The sequence below is a fragment of the Littorina saxatilis genome, linkage group LG8, assembly GCF_037325665.1.
Source record: "Littorina saxatilis isolate snail1 linkage group LG8, US_GU_Lsax_2.0, whole genome shotgun sequence".
Classification (NCBI taxonomy): Eukaryota; Metazoa; Mollusca; class Gastropoda; order Littorinimorpha; family Littorinidae; genus Littorina; species Littorina saxatilis.
The window spans coordinates 37,029,539-37,052,630 of NC_090252.1; the positions used below are offsets into that span (position 1 = coordinate 37,029,539).

The window sequence follows — 23,092 nt, forward strand, 5'->3', positions numbered from 1 at the left end:
AACAATGTTCATGAGAACGTTCATGTCCGATTGATAGACACAAACTTGATCCAAACCTTTATCCATCCATTTAGTTATTCAACTCTAAGAATATTACTCATTTTAAAAACTTGCATCCGACCCCCGACCCCCGACCCCCTTCCCACCAACATCTCTAGCCTGACATGCTCAACATCCTCCAAATTGTGAAGAAAGAGATTTTACAAGAACCATAATAATTACCAATTTTCTTGACCAAACAGATTTTGGGCTGGCCCAGACAAAATATGTGTACTCAAGACATTATGACATAATGCGACCTCTTTTCAGACACTATGACATCATATCACCAAAACCTTAGCCAAGACTAAAATCACCGGACACTAAGCTGTGACCAAATCAAACAATGACATCACAGCCTGATGACCTCAAGACTTATTTTCTTGATAGCTCAGTGGATATTTTCAGTGGTGAAAATCTTATCAAACATTTTCATGCTGTTATCCTAAAATTTTGACCGGCACGGTTGGCCTAGTGGTAAGGCGTCCGCCCAGTGATGGGGAGGTCGTCGGTTCGAACCCCGGCCGGGTCATACCTAAGACTTTAAAATTGGTAATCTAGTGGCTGCTCCGCCTGGCGTCTGGCATTATGGGGTTAGTGCTAGGACTGGTTGGTCCGGTGTCAGAATAATGTGACTGGGTGAGACATGAAGCCTGTGCTGCGACTTCTGTCTTGTGTGTGGCGCACGTTAAATGTCAAAGCAGCACCGCCCTGATATGGCCCTTCGTGGTGGACTGGGCGTTAAGCAAACAAACAAACAAACAAACCAACCATTAGAAAACTCCCTCTTCCCCCCCCCCCCCTCCCCTAACCCGATAAAAGGCTACCTCGCTATTAAGTTCCCCCCCCCCCCCCCCCCCCCCAGCGATAAGACCCTCCAACTTTTCAAGACCCTGGTTTTTTCAGATTTTCTGTTCTTAACCATTGTAAGTTTACCTTCTTTTCTAGATCTATTTTTACATTCAGTAAGGTCATCAGTGGATTTCGTCAGCTCTTGCTTCAATCTGTTTGGATTCTCTGAAAAGAAGACAGAATACATGATTACTAACCAGGACTATAATCACGGCTCATCAAAGTGGGTCTTTTGTTTTTTTTATATCTATACCCTCTGTCATTAATTATACGGCAGGAGCTTCCTTTCTAAGTGTTTGTTATTTCTTTCTTTTCGTTGCTGTTGTTTTTACATTTAGTCAAGTTTTTTTTTATGTTGTTATCATGGGAATCACTTTTTTTTGATGGAGTTATCTACATAAGCTACTAAAGCACGTCAAAATAAGTTTTATCCCCAAACGTTATTTTTTTCTAAATCATTAAAAAAAATTCAAAAGATAAAAGTATGATCCCTTTCACTTCTATTTTATTTCTTAATTTACTTTTGTAATACCCTTTTCTCTTCCTCTCTCTCTATATATATCTCTCTGTTAAACCTCACTTCAAATATCAGCGGGAATGACCACAATCGAATAAATGCAAAATAACAATCAAACTGAATGAACAAATAAAACGTAAACAGGTCTTTATGAAAACTGTTGAAAAAAAGGAGATATGATTACGTAGTAAGCGAGACTGACTCTATAAAGTACGTCTTAAGCAAGGGACATGACCACTTACTCTTGTCTTTGCCACAAACATACTAACGTGTTTTCTTTAAAGAAGCAAACACATTAAAAGGAAAGGAATAGGAGGGGAAGGTGTACAAAATAGATCTAGAAATAGCTCTTCGCAGACAATACCTATTGGGTATATCGGATACTTTTGGGAGCCGATTGCAACGCTGGTCCGAAAAAATGGCTGTAGAGTCCAACTTCAAAGTTCTTTTTCGAGAACTTTCGTGCCGCGTAAAAGGGGCGATTCATTCATTCCAATGAGTGCTGCAACTGAAAAAGTCCATTTTGTTATTTTGGCGACTGTTGTTAGGGTTTCAACCTCAGAAGGTCTCATCAGTCAGTATCTCTGCATGAATTGGAGAAGAATTCTCAAACTCCTATGTACTAAAAGAGAAAACCATATTTCTATTTTAGAATCTGTGCATGTCAGAGAATATATAAATCTGATTCCCATATCATTGTCTGTGAAGAGCGAAAGTATTAACTTGGAAGCAACAGCAGCAGCTAATAATTGTTGACGCAACAAATACGAAATTCAGAATGAGAGCGCCGCCAAAAACGCCCGGGAAATTCAAATAGAAGTTAGGTACATTATACGATTATGTAATACTGGATGAATACCCAGCTTCGCCGGGAAGAAGTAGAGCCGGGTGAGTGGCGCACCGTACGCCGGCTTCGCCGGGTGAGTGGCGCACCGTACGCGATTGACGCCACACGAAGGAAGGGAGATAAACGCGCAAAACACTGGAGAAGATAAGGAAGAGTTACTGGGAATAGATGTACAGAAAAACCATAAAAACCAAAATCGGTTCAGCGCTGCGCGCTGAGAGCACGTGTTGAAAATTTTCATCGACCAGATTGTGTCCGGGGTCTACCTGAATATGCCCACCAAATTTGAAGCAGATACATCGAGAACTTTGGCCGTGCATCGCGAATACACAGACAGACAGACAGACAGACAGACAGACACAGACAAGGCGTATATAGATATAGAAGCGAGATTGCAAAACAAAGCACGCCTGTGTATACTCTGTGTGTCCTTGCCACATACAGACCAACGTGTGTTATTTTGAAAGAAGCAAGCACACTAGAAGGAAAAGAAGAGGATGGTGTGTAGGTGGGGGTGGTGGGTGGGGGGTGTGTGTGTACACATTAGATCTAGAAAGAACTCTTCTCAGACAATACCTATTGGGTACATCAGATACTTTTGAGTGCCGATTGCAACACTGATCAGAAAGAATGGCTGTATAATCCCTCTACAAAGATCTCCTTCGAGAACTTAAAGTGTTGCGCGCTGTGGGCGATCTATTCTTTCCCAGAAGTGCTGGACCAAGCTTTGTTTCATGCTGATAACTATAGCCTGAGAAAAAGTTTCCTATTGAGCTTGGTGGGGTTTTCTCTGCCCGTCTGGACCACTCAGTTGTAATTGCTGCCCGATGGGATGCCACCTTGACGTGGTCGGGGGGATTGCGTGCCTCAGCGACCCATAGAGCTATGCCGGCGGAAGATCCGTCTCCTGGTAGGGCAACCCAAGCTGGACGCGTCGAAGGGTAGAGGTCTGACAAAGCGCAATCCACTGGTCCTCCAGGTTGGGGGTTGGGCACTGGGCAAACAACCCAGTCCTTTGTTATGAAAACAGCTATTTTTTCTCTGCTCCGTTAACCGTGAGGTCTAATTAGAGCGAATTATCTTTGTCGGTTATTAAGATAAGATTGAATACAGGAAAATTAAAACTAGTACATATATTAGGACCCTGGGCTTATATATCAAATTTGTGTACGTGATCAACTCTGTGGACAGAAACTAGTTCGTTTTGAGCGTCAAAGTTAGAGTTTACATTGCTAGAAGTGAAAAGGAGCCGGGAATTCCCGAAAATGGTCCCCGGGGGAAAATATCTCGGCAATTCTGGGGCAATAAAATGTGAAGCCCATGCATGATTAACTAGTGACCATTCCCCTTCTTGTGCAGACAACTATATGACATAAACTTATTTTTAAATTGTCTGTCGATATTTTCCATTCATACGCATTTAAAGCGCAGTTGCAACGTCAAACACAACATAACTATTATTAGATATTGTCAATTTTATGTTCTCATGCAGTTATCATGTTATCTTCACTTTAATATCGCTTGAGAAAAAAAATGAATAGAAGGTGAACAGAAAAAGAATAGAAAGTTGGTGTCTTACCATACACTTTCCGATTACCGCAGTCGAACTCTTGGAACGAAAGATAAAACCCTACATCATCACAAGGCAGCAGACAGTCCCAGTATCCCTCTTTGTTTGTTGCGGCGGTGAACTCGTACTCAAACAGGTAGTGACTTGAGTTTCCAGTGCCACAACGACAGTCGCCGGTACTGTTACAACTACCAAGAATGTCCGTCAAAGTACACATTGGAGTATATTGCGTATCTCTCGATTCACTCTGACGAAATATAATCTTTTTTAAATCTGTTGTGACACATTTTGCGGGGTATGATAACTTCCGCACAAAGCACTGCATCATAATGGTGTCTCCAGGTTCCCAAATATCAGGAGGACACACCAAGTAGATATCCGACTGGGTAAGCACCGATCCTGCCATAACAAATACATATGATGAAGATAATGTTGCAAATTGGTATCGTCACACACACACACACACACACACACACACACACACACACACACACACACACACACACACACATCTAAGCAAGCACACACACACACACCAACACACATCCAAGCAAGCTCTCTCTCACGCACACACACATTAACACACACACATGCACAATCACACACACACACACACACACACACACACACACACACACACACACACACACATGCCGTTTGATACTAACTATACTTAAGTAGAGGTGTTGTCATTATTACTGTCACTTCAAGGTCATGCCTCAGCCATCTCTATCCATTTGCAAGGAAAGAAGTCGTACTGACTGAGCCCGCTTCTAACTACAGCCGAACTAAGCCGAACTAGGTCGGCGAACGTTCGGCGAATGTTACATCGTACCTGTCATTACTAACTGTCAGCGAAATGTATCGGTGACACCGGTCACATGATCAAGAAATGTCACGTGAGAAGACTCGTGATCGGTTGACAGCGTTATAGCCGTCAGTATTGTTACTCTTCAAGGATGAAGATACACAATTATTCAACCAATGAAAAGTCAGTTCGCCGATGACGCGCCGAATGTTTGCAGGATTGTATCGGCGAACCCGGAACGTGACAGGTGCAACACAAAAAAAAGGGGAATCCCCTGATTTAATGACGTCGCCGAACTACTTCGGTTTGATGTGGCTGTAGTTAGTAGCGTGCTTTACAGGTGCAACCCAAATATAGGGGAATCCCCTGATTTGATGACGTCGCCGAGCTAGTTCCATTTGGTTTGGCTGTAGTTAGTAGCGGGCTTTACAGGTGCAACCCAAATATAGGGGAATCCCCTGATTTGATGACGTAGCCGAACTTCATCACGGTAAAATAAATGCTGTTTGCATTTTGGCGGGAGATGCGAACAGCTTTAATGTCAAAGAACAAAGAAGTTTTGTGTACTCACGCCCTGACAAGTCTGACCACAGACCAGCGCCATTTGCATTCAAGAACAAAAACTAATGGCGTCAAGCTGCCATACTTTCGTCATGGCGTCTTTTTATGACAGCATTCGTGTCAAATGTTTATTCTTTTCTGCTGTCTCTCACTATCTGTTATTATTTAGAATCTAAGACCTTGGGCCACAGGGGCGGAGCAGTTAAGCCAGAGGGGGGGGGGGGAGGGGGGTTACAACCTGAGGTCCAGGGGCAGACCCCTTGTGTGGTACATGGGCAAGGCCCGGTTGGGGGGTTTGGGGGGCTTTGCCCCCCAGAAGCTGAAGAGTTTTAGCTATTTCATGAACAATTTATGGCTTATCCTTGATTTTAAACATGATCAACTGGTGTCAGCAGCCACTCATTATTTCTTTTAAAGTTAGTTGGGGTTTTTTGACAGCCGGGGGGGGGGCGGGGTCCGGAACCCCGGACCCCCCCCCCCCCCCCCCCCCCAATCCGCCGCTGGGCCAGTATCACAGGATCACGGTGATCAGACCCACAGTCAGCTAACTGCTATGTCACCTGACTGTGCTTGTTGGCCACCGCGAAGCGCGTTTCATGAGCGAATCACAACACGGAACATGTCTGAACATACACCAAGCGCAAAACAGGTGTTCTCATGTCAGCTTATCTAATCTGATATTGTCAGTAAATATTTACAGCAAAGGCTGTCATTGATTTCAAATGGAAGGTGGGGCGCTGTATTTACTCGTTCTGCTGTATTGCAGGCAGAAGCCAAATATTTGTGTGACATACATCCTGAAAGAGCCAGAATTAGAGACATGCAGCTATGGGTGCAGACGTCAGCCGGGCGTCAGCCAAAATAAACTCCAGACTGAAGGCTTCTTCAGTCATTTCATTTGGTACAATTATCTACAGGGATCAATCAATCAATGAAGCTTATATCGCGCATATTCCGTGGGTACAGTTCTAGGCGCTCTGCAGTGATGCCGTGGGAGATGAAATTTTATAGGGATAAAAGCATGTCAACATTTTTTGCAAGTGGCCATGTTGGGTTTGATGCGTGCATGCCTGGTTTTCTCCTGTAGATGGGTGTCGGCACAGAAGGTCTGCCCGCTGTCCTCAGCCAACATGCTCCGTCTTCATGGCAGCTCAAATTTTTTATCGAGGTTCTCTCCTCTAGATCCGCCGTGTTTCGCCTAGGGGCTTGCGCTGCCTAGTTGATAGGGTCACCTCGTAGAGGATGTGGTCATAGACCACGCACGGTCGGTCTTGGGATAGGGAAACGTTATGCTAGTCCGGAGGGATTACGCCACAATGGCCACCTCGCGAAGACCCAGGGTCCCAGACTAGGGAGGTCCAAGGGGGAGCACCGGGAGGGCTACCCCTCTACCCGCACCTCCAACACAATCCCTTCCCCTGGTAGCTTCATCCCCAAGGAGGAAACAGAGCTACCTGCAACACCCCTTTTTGCAAGTGAAACAGGTTTGTGATGAAATTCGATAGATTTGACCACAAAAATCGATTGATTCGAAACGCACCCAGTGGTTCCTTGAATGAAAAAAAGAAAGATTTTGCGTTGAACTTGAAGCAAACTTTTAAGTCAAAATACCATCTTCATCACGAATTAGACTCCATGCGAGGAATAGGGGGCCAAAAGTTAGATCAGCAGTACTTTTGGAGGGGACGGGGGATAGTCAGTACGGAGTTTATGTGAGATAAACAAGGCCGGCTGATGTCCTACGCATAGCTGCGTTTTATTGGAGGAATGACAAAGATAGAAGAAATGTCGATCCTGTTGTGTTTTAAATGGCGTGGTGTACGCAACATTCTCACGTTTAACAATTACACAAACATAATTTCGCAACAAAATAAAGAAAAAAAGAATGAAGGTAAAAGCGCTTACCGATTGCACACAAAACACCCAAAATGTAAAGTTGTTGCACACTGTACACATCCATGAGTGGCACAAACTGAGGCCCGATAACACCACTTGCCGCAACACAGTGTGCAGATAGATCCACTTTGGCGCTTCGATGTGGAAATCAAGCCTTCAACATCTCGCAGATTGTCAGGGTCAGTGTTGGACTCTTGCACAAAACAAATGCAGTCGACGACGTTACTCCTTGGAGAAACAAAACTTGAATGACATTGTTCCCGAGTGACGTCATTTAATTTCTTGATGATGCATTCGGTGTTCCATGCATGGAAACGAAGGCAGATTTCTCGCGATCAAAATAACGATTAGGGACCTGCCGAAAAAAAAAAGACGAAGATGAAGATCAAAGACACTTGTATTCACTCCAGGGCCGGACCAAATGAGTTGTAAGGGGGGGGTTCCTCCTTTTTTGGGGGGGAAAATCAGCGAAGTGGCGAAGCCACAAGCGCGCGCCGGCAGACGCGCGAACTAGGGGGGTCCGGGGGCATGCTCCCCCGGAAAATTTTTGAAAAACGGTTAAAATCTGTGCAATCTGGTGCATTCTGGGCCTTGTTTTGAGGGTTAAGAGCAGCATTGTTTTGGTGCTAAAACTAGTAAAAGTCAAAGCAAGGTACATGCTTTTTCCAGGGGTGGGGTTCCGGAACCCCTGGAACCCCCCCCTGGGTCCGGCCCTGCACTCTCCAAGGAAAGAAGCTGCTGGACATCATACCGTTTGTTTTTTACACTGGTTTTTGGCTCACGTAAGTGTAGCCTATGCGATGGTAAACTTTGTTTGTCTGTGCGTGTGTATGTATGTATGTATGCATGTATGTATGTGTGTGATAGAAACTTTAACATTTGACTGAACACCGAAATACTAATTTCACTTGGTTATTATCCAAGCAACATCTTCAAAGTATTGAAGCAATGATCAACATTTCGTCGGCGTGTGTGTAGTTAAAGTGTGTATCCAAAGAAAACGGGTGGTGGAGGGGGGGGGGGGTAAATGCAGGTGACTGGTTTGTGTCGCGTGAAATGAGTTGATCTAAAGTGCCTGTAATGTTTTGATGTCTTTGTTCTTGGTTCGATTTATGTGCAAGACTTGCAGTAGAGTCTCAAGTTTACTCTGCCCGTATAAAAATGTCCACCATTTATTTGAACATGTAGATATAAGAAAACGGAATGAATCTGTTCTCAAAGTCAAAATTATTACGATTTTGCCTCAGTTTCAAAACATGCTCTGTCATGGTTCTGTCTGTAAAATTTGGTACCTTGCAACAACTTCCTTAAATTTGAAAGACAGTTTTTGAATGCTATATCTACCGGCACGGTTAGCCTAGTGGTAAGGCGTCCGCCCCGTGATCGGGAGGTCGTGGGTTCGAACCCCGGCCGGGTCATACCTAAGACTTTAAAATTGGCAATCTGGCATTATGGGGTTAGTGCTAGGACTGGTTGGTCCGGTGTCAGAATAATGTGACTGGGTGAGACATGAAGCCTGTGCTGCGACTTCTGTCTTGTGTGTGGCGCACGTTATATGTCAAAGCAGCACCGCCCTGATATGGCCCTTCGTGGTCGGCTGGGCGTTAAGCAAACAAACAAACAAACAAAATGCTATATCTACCTATAGATCTGTATATCGCGTTTCATTCCAGACTCCGCTCTTTGATTGTACTGTTTGCTGTTTACACACTATCATGATTCGCTAATGTCTGGAACGTTTGGTAAACTTACCTTGCAACAGCTTCCTTGTCTTTGTTGGCATTTCTTTCAAGGCAGCACAACGTAAGATTAGCTTCTTTAGGGCAGCAGGTAGAATGCGAGTTTTTAAACAACGACAGTCGTCCAAAGAAGGCTTGCTGTGGAATTTTGTTCTACCTAATGGCACATGTGATTCTGTATTTTTCTGCGGTATCCAACTGTCAAATCTGACTACCAAAACAAAGGAAGGGCCATGCTGCTCCGCGTGGGGTACGAAACTCAAACACAAACACACACACACACACACACACACACACACACACACACAGATATCCTGAGGGCCAATGCATAGCGTCACCCCTAAAATTTACTCATGGACTGAGCTGCAAGCGATTGGACGCGTCTACTTTGGTCAGTGCGGGTAGGGAGGGCTTTTCCAAGTACAAAGCGACTGTTCGCATGATCGCCCCCAATATGCATGCATGGACTCGGCCGTCAGCGAAGAGACGGGTCCATTTAGTTGAAAGTAGGTAGATAGGGTAGAATTGAAAATAGTTCGCCGCGAACACAGCGTTGCTTATGCTACTCTTACACTGTGCCGAATCGCCCTTGCGAATAGAATGTTCCAATAATTCACAATGATCGGGACGTGATCGCAAGACATTCGTACATGTTCTTAACCATTCGCCACCATTCGTCTCTTGTTTTGAACATAGCAACATGTTCCTAATATTCGCAAAGAATTCATTTTCTTTACTTTTTTTGCAACGTACTTGTAAGATTTCGCTGGACATTTGTAATCATCGCAATGTATTCGTAACACTCGCAAGGCATTCGCAACCATTCGTTATGCCTGTCTCACACTGTGCCGAATACCCTTGCGAACATTCGTAATCATCGCAATGTATTCGTCACGCTCGCAACGCATTCGCAAACATTCGTTATGCCTGTCTTACACTGTGCCGAATATCCTTGCGAATATGGATTCGTATGCATTCGCAATGATCAGTAGACATTCGCAAACACTCGCAACCATTCGTAAGACATTCGCAAGGATTCGTAAGGCTCCGAATGGTCAATACTTTGTTCCTGTCCATTAGTCTCTTTTTTTGGCCAAATACAACATGTTCATATACACATTTCTACGAATGTCTTACGAATGGTTGCGAGTGCTTGCGAATGTGTACCGATCATTGCGAATGCCTTGCGAGCGCTACGAATACCTTTACGATGATTACGAATGGCTTGCGAATACTGAAGAATATGCCTTCCTTGCGAATATTAAGAGCATGTTGCTAATATAGGGCGGGGACGTAGCTCAGTTGGTAGCGCGCTGGCTTTGTAGCCAGTTGGTCGCTATCAGGGTGGGTTCGATCCCCACGTTCGGCGAGAGATTTATTTCTCGGAGTCAACTTTGTGCAGACTCTCTTCGGTGTCCGAACACCCCCGTGTGCACACATGCGCACGAAAAATATCCCACGTTCACAGCAAAAGTCTCAGGGCTTGGAAAAACACGAAGACACGCATGCATCATCTCTCGTCTCTGATTATCATGATCGTATTTCGATACTTTGACGATGCTGGTGTGTCGAAGAAGACAGCCACAGCGGGCTTGTTCGAATCAAAGTATCACACCATATCTTCAGCGTATTACCAATACCTGTCCCAATATAGACCAGTTTGTCTAAGCCCTAATAGTCAGTCAGTCAGTCATGTTGCTAATATTCGCAACAAGAGACGCATGGTGGCGAATGGTTAACAACATTTACGAATGTTTTGCGACCATGTCCCGATCATTACGAATTATTGGCCAATTCTATTCGCAAGGGAAATTCGGCACAGTGTAAGAGCAGTATTAGGAACAATGCGAATTGCATTATCGCTTTGTTCGTAAAATGTCTGCAAGCACTCGCAACACTCGCAAGGCCACTCGCAACGTTTGTAATACACCCGCAAGACATTCGTATATGTATGCATTCGCAATGATCGGTAAGGCTTCGAATTTTCAATATTTGTTTGTTGTCCATTCGTCTCTTTTTTTGCCGAATACAACATGTTCATATTCGCAAGGATATTTCGCACAGTGTAAGACAGGCATTACAACATGAAAACTGTTTCTCTCTTCGCGAACAGAGCGTCAGCTCTAGGCAACGCACCCATGGTGTCGTCTGTATTGTTTACATGTTCCTGTCCACTGCGCATATAGTGTCAGTGGCAAGCGGTGTGTCTGTCTCACGTGCAGAGCGAGGCGTGTCAACACAGGAATGTGTACCGTCATGTTGTGACGGAGGCGTGAACTCAGGGGTGGCTGAACACAGATCGTATGGCGAAGTATGCCTCCTGGCAACAATGTTATCACTTGCCTTATTTTCTTGTTCTTGTCTTTTGTTTGTTTCTGTAGACCACTGTGTCACATTGTTTTCTGTTCTTGTTTCGTCAGTACGTGAAGCAGCACAGGGCCGGACTACCGGGGGGGTTATGGGGGTTGCGCAACCCCCCCTAGCCTAAACATGTACCTTACTTATTTAATTTTTTTTTTATTATTGCTTATTTTATGCCGTTTCATGCAAGGAGCGACCATTTTCCTATCTCAGAATATGACCTACACAACGAGGGGGGGGGGGGGGGGGGTTCTAGGGTTTCCGGACCCCCCCCCCCCCCCCCCCCCCCAGCCAAAAAATAAAAATATTGAATGAGGTATGCATTTCTTTATTTTACATTGAGTTTCAATTTTTGGGGTATTAATCAGTGACAAAATCTGCTGCCTGAAACTGGTAATGATCATCCTCAGAATGCACCAGATTGCACCATTTTGCATCCTTTTTTTACAAAATTTTCAGGGGGGGCATGCCCCCGGACCCCCCTAGCAAGCTAGGCGCTTCGCGCCGTCGGCTCGGCGCTTTGCGCCTTCACACCCATATCTTCACAATATACTTTTGAAAAAAACCAGTCATAAAATGAACTGATCCGCCCCTGCCGCCAGGGGGCACATCCCCCTGGGCCACCACTGGCAACCCCCCCCCCCCCCCCCTCCTCTTCGCCTAGTCCGGCCCTGCAGCACGCCTGTCTTCTGCCCTTTTCTGGTCGCGGCGTATCTGTAACGGCGGTTTGCGTCGCCAAGTGCCCACTGGTAATGTTGACTGGCCATCCTGTTGCTCTGAGTTGAAGGAGAGAGAGATTCTTTTTCTTTATTTGGTGTTTAACGTCGTTTTCAACCGTTCAAGGTTATATCGCGACGGGGAAAGGGGGGAGATGGGATAGAGCTACTTGTTAATTGTTTCTTGTTCACAAAAGCACTAATAAAAAAATTGCTCCAGGGGCTTGCGAGAGAGAGAGAGAGAGAGAGAGAGAGAGAGAGAGAGAGAGAGAGAGAGAGAGAGAGAGAGAGAAACGAAATGAGTCAGGGAGGGGTGAATTGAGATTTTCACAGGCAAACAAAGATGCAGAGTTTGTATGCCAGTCCTCACAAAAGGGTATTTCAAGCACAGAATCAGCTTACACTTGCACAGCTTGAACGCGATTTCAAGTGACAATGGCTGAATGGGACTTGCAGATGTCATTCGAGCACCATTCCAAAGCCTTGTAAATGTATTTGTAACATTAAAAAAAAACAGTGTAAAAAACAAACGGTATGATGTCCACAGCGTCTTGCCTTGGAGAGTGAATACAAGTGTCTTTGATCTTCATCTTCGTGGTCTTTTTTTCGGCAGGTCCCTAATCGTTCTTATTAATTTGATCGCGAAAAATCTGCCTTCTTTTTCATGCATGGAACACCGTCACCGAATGCATCATCAAGAAATTAAATGACGTCACTCGGGAACAACGTCATTCAAGTTTTGTTTCTTCAAGGAGTAACTTCGTCGGCTGCATTTGTTTGGTGCAAGAGTCCAACACTGACAATCTGCGAGATGTTGAAAGCTTGATTTTCACATGAAAGCGCTAAAGTGGATCTATCTGCACACTGTGTTGCAGCAGTTGGCGTGCGTGATCGGGCCTCAGTTTGTGCCAGTCATGCATGTGCACAGTGTGCAACAACTTTACATTTTCGGTGTTTTGGGTGCAATCGGTAAGCGCTGTTACCTTCATTTAAGGTAGTTCACTGGACCCGTTAAATATAATTTGGTTTCTCCCAAAAGTTGGTTATTTTTTAAGTTCGATCTGTCTGCTATGCATTCAGCATAAAAAAAATATAGGGTAGTGGGTTCGTTTCGGAGCTATGAGTCTCGGAAGACAGTGCCCGTTTTGAATTTTGGACCGAAAAATCGAAAAATGGGTATGTTTTGAAAACGGCCAATTACACAAACATCTGCATAGGAATAGTCATTTAAAAAATATCACCCAAAGCAGCAATGGGCAGGTAACGAAGTGCACTGGTAAACGAAAATGTTGCGCATACTGTACTCAAACTTTGTGACGTCACGTCTTTTGCCAGAGTTTATTTTAAATTTGTTCCTCATGTTGAGGTATTTTATTGCTGGTAGCCTGGAAATAAATTACGATTTGATGAGATGGGTTGTAAACGCAAGAGCGATCAAAACGGCATTAAAAAAAACCAAAAAAACGACAGGTTGGTGGTGTTTTTAGGGGGGGTTCACTCCCTTGATTAACCCCACCCTTTGCACTATTACTGTCCAGTGTGCCTCAGAAAAATATGTGTCACGATAATGTAAAGGGCTGTTGTCCGATCATTTGTCTCAGATATATGAGCCAACTAAATTATGTTTTTAAAAACCACTGTTACATATGACCTCTGTTGAAAGTCAAAGGTCACCGCAACTTTGAAAGGCCACAAGTCCGATTCAAATGTAATAAAAACGCCAATCAAAAGGTGGAGGTCACTTGTTTGATACAAGTGTAATAATAAAAATTAATAATCAAGGCTTGGTTTATAATTTTGCTTAATAGTGCGTACTGTTATTTGTTACGGTTTGAAGGCTGGGACTTTTTGAGGGTGGAATTAAAGCAATTTTTCGCCTTATGAGCCCCTTATGCCTCGAATGACTTCAACTATTGTATTATCTGCTGCCAGCGTACAGTAGAAAGAGGGCTGCATACACAAGACACTTGTTCTTAATACTACTGGCTGTTATTCTAGTTCAAACACCGGTTTTAACATGTGGTATTCTGATGCAATCACGCTGTGAGCATCACGGGTTGGGAGACACTCTCTTACCTGCTACCGGAGCTTCAATGTTAGCTTTGGTGATTATTACGATGTCACTGGCAAAGAGAACGGCTTTGTACCGATTTCATTAGATGCCCACGTGTTTTTGACCTCGTGGTTGGGAGGCGTGTCGCATTGTTTTTATTTCTGGCGGTGTCGTCATTTTCTGACGTCATTCACTTACGCTGCCTGAAAAATGTGACGTTTGTTCTATTTACGTCATTCGAATGTTCGACGTGTTCTTCTTCTTCTGCGTTCCCTGTTCGATGTGTTCGAATTCCCAGCCTGCCAGGAAAAAATGGCGACACAACTCAGTGGCTTCCCTTTGTGTATGAAGAGTAATGTCCCTGTCTCCATTTGACCTGCCTTAAAAAATTTAAAAAATTGTAAAATTATGTTTGTGTAATTGTTAAATGGGAGAATGTTGTGTACACGCCATTTAAAACAAAACAGGATGGACATTTCTTCTATCTTTGTCATTCCTGAAATACAATGCGGCTATGCCCTACAAAAGTACTGCTGATCTAACTTTTTGACCCCTATTCCTTGCAGTTGCATGGAGTCAAATTCGTGATGAAAATAGCATTTTGACTTAAAAATGTGCTTCAACACAAAATCTTTCTTTTTTTATTCAAGGGATGTAACCACTGGGTGCGTTTTCGAATCAATCGATTTTGCGGTCAAATCTATCGAATTTCATCACAAACCTGCTTCACTTGCAAGAAATGGTGACATGCTTTTAACCCTGTAGGTAATTGTACCAAATGAAATGACTGAAGAAGCCTTCAGTCTGGAGTTTATTTTGGCTGACGCCCGGCTGACGTCCTACCTGTAGCTGCATGTCTCTAATTCTGGCTCTTTCAGGATGTATGTCACACAAATCTGTTGTTTTGTTCTTTGGCTTCTGCCTGCAATACAGCACAACGAGTCAATACAGTGCCCCACTCTCCATTTGCAACCAATGACAACCTTTGCTCTTAATATTTACTGACAATATCGGATTAGATAAGCTGACCTGAGAACACCTGTTTTGCGCTTGGTGTATGTTCAGACATGTTCCGTGTTGTGATTCGCTCATGAAACGCGCTTCGCGGTGGCCAACAAGCACAGTCAGGTGACATAGCAGTTAGCCGACTGTGGGTCTAATCACCGTGATCCTGTGATACTGGCCCAAGGTCTTAGAGTCTAAAGAGTGAGAGACAGCAGAAAAGAATAAACATTTGACACGAATGCTGTCATAAAAAGACGCCATGACGAAAGTACGGCAGCTTGACGCCATTCGTTTTTACATTTAGTCAAGTTCTGACTAAATGTTTTAACATAGCAGGGGAATCGAGACGAGGGTGGTGGTGTATGTGTGTACGTGTGTGTGTGTGTGTGTGTGTGTGTGTGTGTGTGTGTGTGTGTGTGTGTGTGTGTGTGTGTATAGAGCGATTCAGAGTAAACTACTGGACCGATCTTTATGAAATTTGACATGAGAGTTCCTGGGTATGATATCCCCAGAATTTTTTGAATTTTTTGGATATATGTCTTTGATGACGTCATATCCGGCTTTTTGTAAAAGTTGAGGCGGCACTGTCACACTCTCATTTTACAATCAAATTGATTGAAATTTTGGCCAAGCAATCTTCGACGAAGGCCGGACTTTGGTATTGCATTTCAGCTTGGAGGCTTACAAATTAATTATCTCATGACCTGCCTCTTTGTCTCTGTTAGCTGAGGAGGTGATTATTCTGAATATTCCATCACAACCATATGGATATCCCATCACAACCGAGTTTCGATCTCAACTGTCATTGGTCATTGTCTTTGATTTCAGAGTACAATTGAATAATTTATAGAGGTCATCTGCATATTCAGAGTTTACAGATGGATTACTTTTTTTAACATACGACTGAAGTATTTTATGGTGTCAAAGTCAATATCACGTATAGGTACAGGCCTACATGTGTCAATATTGAGAAAATAAAGAATACTTCATACGATACGCACATTTGGTTATTTGCTTTGATTGATAGCTGAATCTGCTTGCAACCGTGCTGTTTTAGACTGTTCGAACTGTCGTCTGCTAGACGGGCTTGTGTGAATCCGAGTCGAGGAAACTGCGGGGTTCAGCGACAAATGAGGGAGTGGCATCAAAATGAAAAGAAGAAGACGAAAAGAAGTTGGAGATACAGTTAAGATATATATGGGGAAGAGAAGAGGATGTGCGGTGCTAGATGTAGCCAACCTTAGGTGTTCAAACTCAAGACCGGGACAAAGTAGAAAGCGATGTACCGCGACCGACTCTCAGTGCCGACATACAACTTCCAAGCTTTATTGCTTAACGTCTACAACAGGCGAAGTATTGAAGCTTTGGCTCACCTAAACCCGACGACTGAATATGTAAGTGATCCACGTGTGAAAACCGAAACAGAACAGCGCGATGACAGCCAACATTTCTATCCCCGACTGACAAACAGTAACACTGCATGCGAACTGACTTGGGTCAACGATCAAACCAGCACGGCCCGAACTGAATTTGTTGCGCTGCCATTATCGTGCGCAATTCTGGTAAAAATATAAACCCGGTATGCCGAATTGAGTATAACGAAAGCCAATGTGAAATTCACACAGGGATATTTTAAAATGACTTTCAAAATGTAAAAGCAGATAGCAGACCTTTTTATAAGCAATATGAATGACTGAATGTCCACATACAAGTCGAATGACGCCGTCCATTATGCTGACAAATGGGAACTAGCTTTGCGCTTGAATTCACTGACATGAATTTCGACTGCGGAGGCTTTTGGCAAGCTGAAAACAGGCACGGGCAGGTTTTAGTAAGTGTTTTTAATGAAAACGTCGGAGTAATGGGATAAATAGCTTACACACCTCGTCCTGAATATCTTGCATGATAATCAGAACTCGGAGTGTGTAACCTATATTTAATGACTTTGAACATTAGAGTCTGGGTGGCTGAGTGGTAACGCACTTGCGCTCGGAAGCGAGAGGTTGCGAGTTCGACCCTGGGTCAGGGCGTTAGCCCATTTCTCCCCCCTTTCCTAACCTAGGTGGTGGGTTCAAGTGCTAGTCTTTCGGATGAGACGATAAACCGAGGTCCCTTCGTGTGCACTACATTGGGGTATGCACGTTAAAGATCCCACGATTGACAAAAGGGTCTTTCCTGGCAAAATTGTATAGGCGTAGATAAAAATGTCCACCAAAATACTCGTGTGACCTGGAATAATAGGCCGTGAAAGGTGGATGCAGCGCCTAAAGGTAGTCGATCTACTGGCCGATGTGAATGCGTGATATATTGTGTAAAAAATTCCATCTCACACGGCATTAATAGGTAACATGCGCCTTGAGTCGCCTTGTGTGGTGAGATACGTGCGCGATATAAATCCTCGTAAATAAAAAAAAATTTAAATAAAAAATAAAAATCTGAAAATTGTAATTAAAATAATATTTTTTATAAAATGATCCAAAGTTACGTCCATCTTATTCTTCATCATTTTCTGATTCCAAAAACATATAAATATGTTACATTCGGATTAAAAACAAGCTCTGAAAATATAAAGTATAAAAATTATGATTAAAATACAATTTCCGAAATCGATTTAAAAACAATTTCATCTTATTCCTTGTCGGTTCCTGATTCCAAAAACATATAGATATTATATGTTTGGATTAAAAACACGCTCAGAAAGTTAAAACGAAGGGAGGTACAGAAATGCGTGCTATGCAGCACAGCGCAACCACTACCGCGCTAAACAGGCTTTTGCACGAGCGGCGGACTACGGTCATTGTGAAAAAATGCAGTGCGTTCAGTTTCATTCTGTGAGTTCCACAGCTTGATTAAATGTAGTAATTTCGCCTTACGCGACTTGTTGTTCTTGAATGCAAATGGTCTGTGGTCAGACTTGTGAGTATACAAAACTTTTTTGTTCTTTGACATTGAACCTGTTCGCATCTCCCGCCAAAATGCAAACAACATTTATTTTACCGTGATCAAGTTAGGCGTGTCATCGGCGAACTGACTTTTCATTGGTTGAATATTTGTGTATCTTCACCCTTGAAGAGTGACAATGATGTCGGCTATAACGCTGTCAATAGATTACGAGTCTTCTCAGTCACGTGATATTTCTTGATCATGTGACCGGTGTCATCGGTACATTTCGCCGCTAGTTAGTACACCGAACCAGGCACGATGTAACATTTGCCGAACGTTCGCCGACCTAGTTCGGCTTGGTTCGGCTGTAGTTAGTACAAGTAGCGGGCTTAACGCTCGCGGTTCGCCGATACAATCCTGCAAACCTTTGGCGCTTTTCATTAGATGAATATTTGTGTATCTTTATCCTTGAAGAGTGACAATGCTGACAGCTACAACGCTGTCAACAGATTACGAGTCTTCTCTCGTGATATTTCTTGATCATATGACCGGTATCACCAAAACTTTCGCCGTTAGTTTGTACACCGAACCAGGCACGGTGTAACATTCGCCGAACGTTCACCGACATAGTTCGGCTTGGTTCGGCTGTAGTTAGTAGCGGGCTTCTTTAGTACGACTTCTTTCCTTGCAAATGGATAGAGATGCCTGAGGCATGACTGAAGATAGGGGTTCACTAGTCCGGGGGTTCACTAGTCCGAGGGTTCACTAGTCCGAGGGTTCACTAGTTCGAGAGTTCACTAGTCCGAGGGTTCACTATAGACGCTTGAACAAAGGATATTCAATTTGATTTGTTTTTATTTTGTGTGTGTATGTGTGCGTGGATGTGCGTGTGCGTGCGTGCGTGTGTTTTTCACTGCTGTGGGAACCAAATCGAAGAATATTCTCATAAAAACACTGAGTTGTTTTCATTCAAAAAGATAATGTGGTGTTTTATATTTTGACTGAAGAAATCTCAGACTATTTCCCCCAAGAAACTTAGTTATTTATAGTTTGACTGAAGAAAGGATATTAAATTTATCAGGATACCGCCCCGACTGGACAATTACGTGATCGAACTGCCTACAGTTTTTAGTCATATTACATAGCACCTCGGGTTTCCTTTTGCCCGTCAGGGTCAATTATTTATCCCACCGACCTGAATTTTGGAGAGGATCGAGCCTGGGTTGTACTACAGCCTCACACATAATTTCATTGAAATCGGTTCTCAAACATCGGATATCTATTTGCGGACAGACACACACACACACACACACACACACACACACACACACACACACACACACACACACACACACAGTGAAACCTATATATACCGCCTTTTAAGGGGCGGTATAATAACTGGAAAATCAAGCGTTTATAGTAAACCCTCGGACTAGTGAACCCTCGGACTAGTGAACCCTCGGACTAGTGGGACGAACTGGAAAATCAAGCGTCTATAGTAAACCCTCGGACTAGTGAACCCTCGGACTAGTGAACCCTCGGACTAGTGAACCCTCGGACTAGTGGGACGTTCCCATGACTGAAAGCCCTAGGAGTGACAGTGATAATGACAACACCTCTACTTAAAGGCACAGTAAGCCTCCCGTAAACCATCACAGATACTGTCAGGCTTTTACACACAGTACAAACACCTTTCCATTTGAACGCTCACCAAACGGGAACATCCTAGGTGCCCTACGTAAAGAGCGAGCAATATTTAAAGAATTAATTTTGCGCCGATTGCTCAGAGACAATCGGGCCGTGGTGCGTTTTGGCGCTAGACCTAACTTAAAATCTAAATAATAAATTGACAGCTTGTTACACAAACGTTCTTAAATCATAAAGGAATTCTTTTTTCATCAAGACAAGATCAGTACAATTCGAAGTTTTGAAAGTTTGAAAAAAGAAAAGCCCGGAAGCAGGATCACGCAAGGTCGTGGTTCTCGTAGCAGACGACGGTCTATAGGCATCGCCAGTTCCTCTGAACAGTCAAATGCCATCGCTAGAGTTCTTGTGAACCACAGCCGTTTGTTTCGTGCATAGTGAGAGCTACATAATAACGTGCTATTGCAGATAAGCTCACAGCGAGTTCGATTCAAATTACAAACTGACGACTACATTGTGAAACTGGATCACACGGGTTTACGATAGCTCAGGGGTAAGATAAACCACTCAAAAATAAATTCTTTGAAAATTGCTCGCTCTTTACGGAGGGCACCTAGGATGTTCCCGTTTGGTGAGCGTTCAAATAGAAGGGTGTTTGTACTGTGTGTAAAAGCCTGACAGTATCTGTGATGGTTTACAGGAGGCTTACTGTGCCTTTAAGTATAGTTAATATCAAACGGTGTGTGTGTGTGTGTGTGTGTGTGTGTGTGTGTGTATGTGTGATTGTGTGTATGTGAGTGTGTTAATGTGTGTGTGCGTAAGAGAGAGAGAGAGCTTGCTTGGATGTGTGTTGGTGTGTGTGTGTGAGTGCTTGCTTATAATTATGTGTGCGCGCGTGCGTGTGCGCGCATGCGTGTGCGTGTGTGTGTGTGTGAAGAAACCATTTTGGTAACATTATCTTTATTAGATACATGTATTTATTATGGCAGGATCAGTGCTTACCCAGAGGGATATCCACATTGTGTGTCCTCCTGAGCTTTGGAAACCTGGAGACACCATTGTGATTCAGTGCTTTGTGCAGAAGTCATCCTACCCTGCAAAATGTGTCACACTTGACGGGAAAAAAGTTACCTTTGGAAAAAGTGACTCGAGGTATGTTTCTTATACTCCAGTGTGTACTTTGACGGATATTACTGGTAATTGTGACAGTACCGGCGACTGTCGTTGTGTTCCTGGAAACTCAAGTCACTTCTTGTTTGAGTATGAGTTCACCGCTGCCACAAACACAGAGGGCTACTACGACTGTTCTGTGCGTTGCTTTGATGGAGCTCTTACACTTACGTTCCAAAATTCCGGCTGCGACAATCGGAAAGTGTTTGGTAAGACGCCCACCTTTTACTCTTCTTCCTTTCACCTTCCATTCAAATTTCATTTTTTTGTTTGTTTAAGTGATACATGTACGTTGAAGTGACGATTTTTTTCCCCCGTTGTTTGTGAAATGATCATGATGAGCAACAGAAAGTGCCTCGACCTGACATCTTTCACCCTTTCTCGACATGATAACTGATAATAGAAAAGTGACGATAATTATATAATAATAGTTTCGTTGTGTTTGACGTTGCAAGTGCGCTTTCAAAAAAGGTTTAACAGATACCCTCCTCTTCAAAACATTGACAGACAAAAAATAGTATAATAAGTGTATGTCACACGCTTTCCTTCTTTGCCACAACTAAAGCAAACGTGTGCAAGATTGTATGTTACACGCGTTGGAGAAGGGCAAGAACGGATTCAAACTCGAAATCGTCCATCCAAATGTCCCAAAATGCATACATGGCTTTCATTTCTCCTGCCGTTATCGGGTTTTTTTTCTTTAAAATTTCTTTAACATTCCAAATTTACGTTAATCTTATTCTCCATCATTTTCTGATTCCAAAAACATATAAATATGTTATATTTGGATTAAAAACAAGCTCTGAAAATTAAATATATATATAAAAATTATTATCAAAATTAAATTGTCGAAATCAATTTAAAAACACTTTCATCTTATTCCTTGTCGGTTCCTGATTCCAAAAACATATAGATATGATATGTTTCGATTAAAAACACGCTCAGAAAGTTAAAACAAAGAGAGGTACAGAAAAGCGTGCTATCCTTCTTAGCGCAACTACTACCCCGCTCTTCTTGTCAATTTCACTGCCTTTGCCATGAGCGGTGGACTGACGATGCTACGAGTATACGGTCTTGCAGAAAAATGGAATTGCGTTCAGTTTCATTCTGTGAGTTCGACAGCTACTTGACTAAATGTTGTATTTTCGCCTTACGCGACTTGTTATTATTATTATTATTATTATTAAGAAGGTGGAGGGTCTTGAATAAGGTGGAGGGTCTCAATAAGGTGGAGGGTCTGAATAAGGTGGAGGGTCTGAATAAGGTGGAGGGTCTGAATAAGGTGGAGGGTCTTAATAAGGTGGAGGGTCTGAATAAGGTGGAGGGTCTCAATAAGGTGGAGGGTCTTAATAAGGTGGAGGGTCTGAATAAGGTGGAGGGTCTGAATAAGGTGGAGGGTCTCAATAAGGTGGAGGGTCTCAATAAGGTGGAGGGTCTCAATACGGTGGAGGGTCTTAATAAGGTAGAGGGTCCTAATAAGGTGGAGGGTCTCAATAAGGTGGAGGGTCTCAATAAGGTGGAGGGTCTGAATAAGGTAGAGGGTCTGAATAAGGTGGAGAGTCTGAATAAGGTGGAGAGTCTTAATAAGGTGGAGGGTCTGAATAAGGTGGAGGGTCTTAATAAGGTGGAGGGTCTCAATAAGGTGGAGGGTCTCAATAAGGTGGAGGGTCTTAATAAGGTGGAGGGTCTTAATAAGGTGGAGGGTCTTAATAAGGTGGAGGGTCACAATAAGGTAGAGGGTCTCAATAAGGTGGAGGGTCTGAATAAGGTGGAGGGTCTTAATAAGGTGGAGGGTCTCAATAAGGTGGAGGGTCTCAATAAGGTGGAGGGTCTCAATAAGGTGGAGGGTCTGAATAAGGTGGAGGGTCTCAATAAGGTGGAGGGTCTGAATAAGGTGGAGGGTCTGAAAAAGCGAGGTCAAGTCTTCTATCAGGTTGGGTAAGATGGGAGGAAGTCTTCTATTGTGGGGGGGGGGGGGGAGTTCTAAGGCGAGTCGTGTAAGCATTTACTTATCTTGTTTGTGGGTGGCATTTTGGGGTGTCAATTTGCACATGTGCACTATGTTGCAGCACTTGAACCCTGCCCGACGCCCGCAGACTCCAGTTTAGCCAACACTCTGGCCATCAGTCTGGGTGTGGGTGTGGTAGGAGCTGTATGTGTCGTCATGGCAGCATTTTCTGCTGGAGTTACCATCGGGAAACGTAAGTCAGGAAGTCACCAGAACGCCCCTCCAAAAAATGCCCACCCAAACAACGCCCCTCCAAACAAAGCCCATCCAAACAACGCCCTTCAAGACAACGCCCCTCAAGACAACGCCCCTCCAGACAACGCCCCTCCAAACAACGCCGCTCCAGACAACGCCCCTCTAGCCAACAGCCCTCCATTCAACTCCCCTGCATTCAACTCTACTGCATTCAACTCTCCTCTAGAC

General features: G+C 43.7%; 1 protein-coding gene across 1 annotated transcript in view; it reads left to right on the plus strand.

Annotated features, from left to right (window-relative positions):
- LOC138973432 (uncharacterized) overlaps window positions 1-23,092 on the plus strand; it is a 42,738-nt gene that overhangs the window by 18,718 nt on the left and 928 nt on the right. The window contains exons 4-5 of the mRNA XM_070346148.1: window positions 20,481-20,870; window positions 22,731-23,092. The exon at window positions 22,731-23,092 is cut by the window's right edge and continues 928 nt beyond it. Coding sequence (XP_070202249.1) covers window positions 20,481-20,870; window positions 22,731-23,092 — 752 coding nt within the window. The remainder of the gene's footprint in view (window positions 1-20,480; window positions 20,871-22,730) is intronic.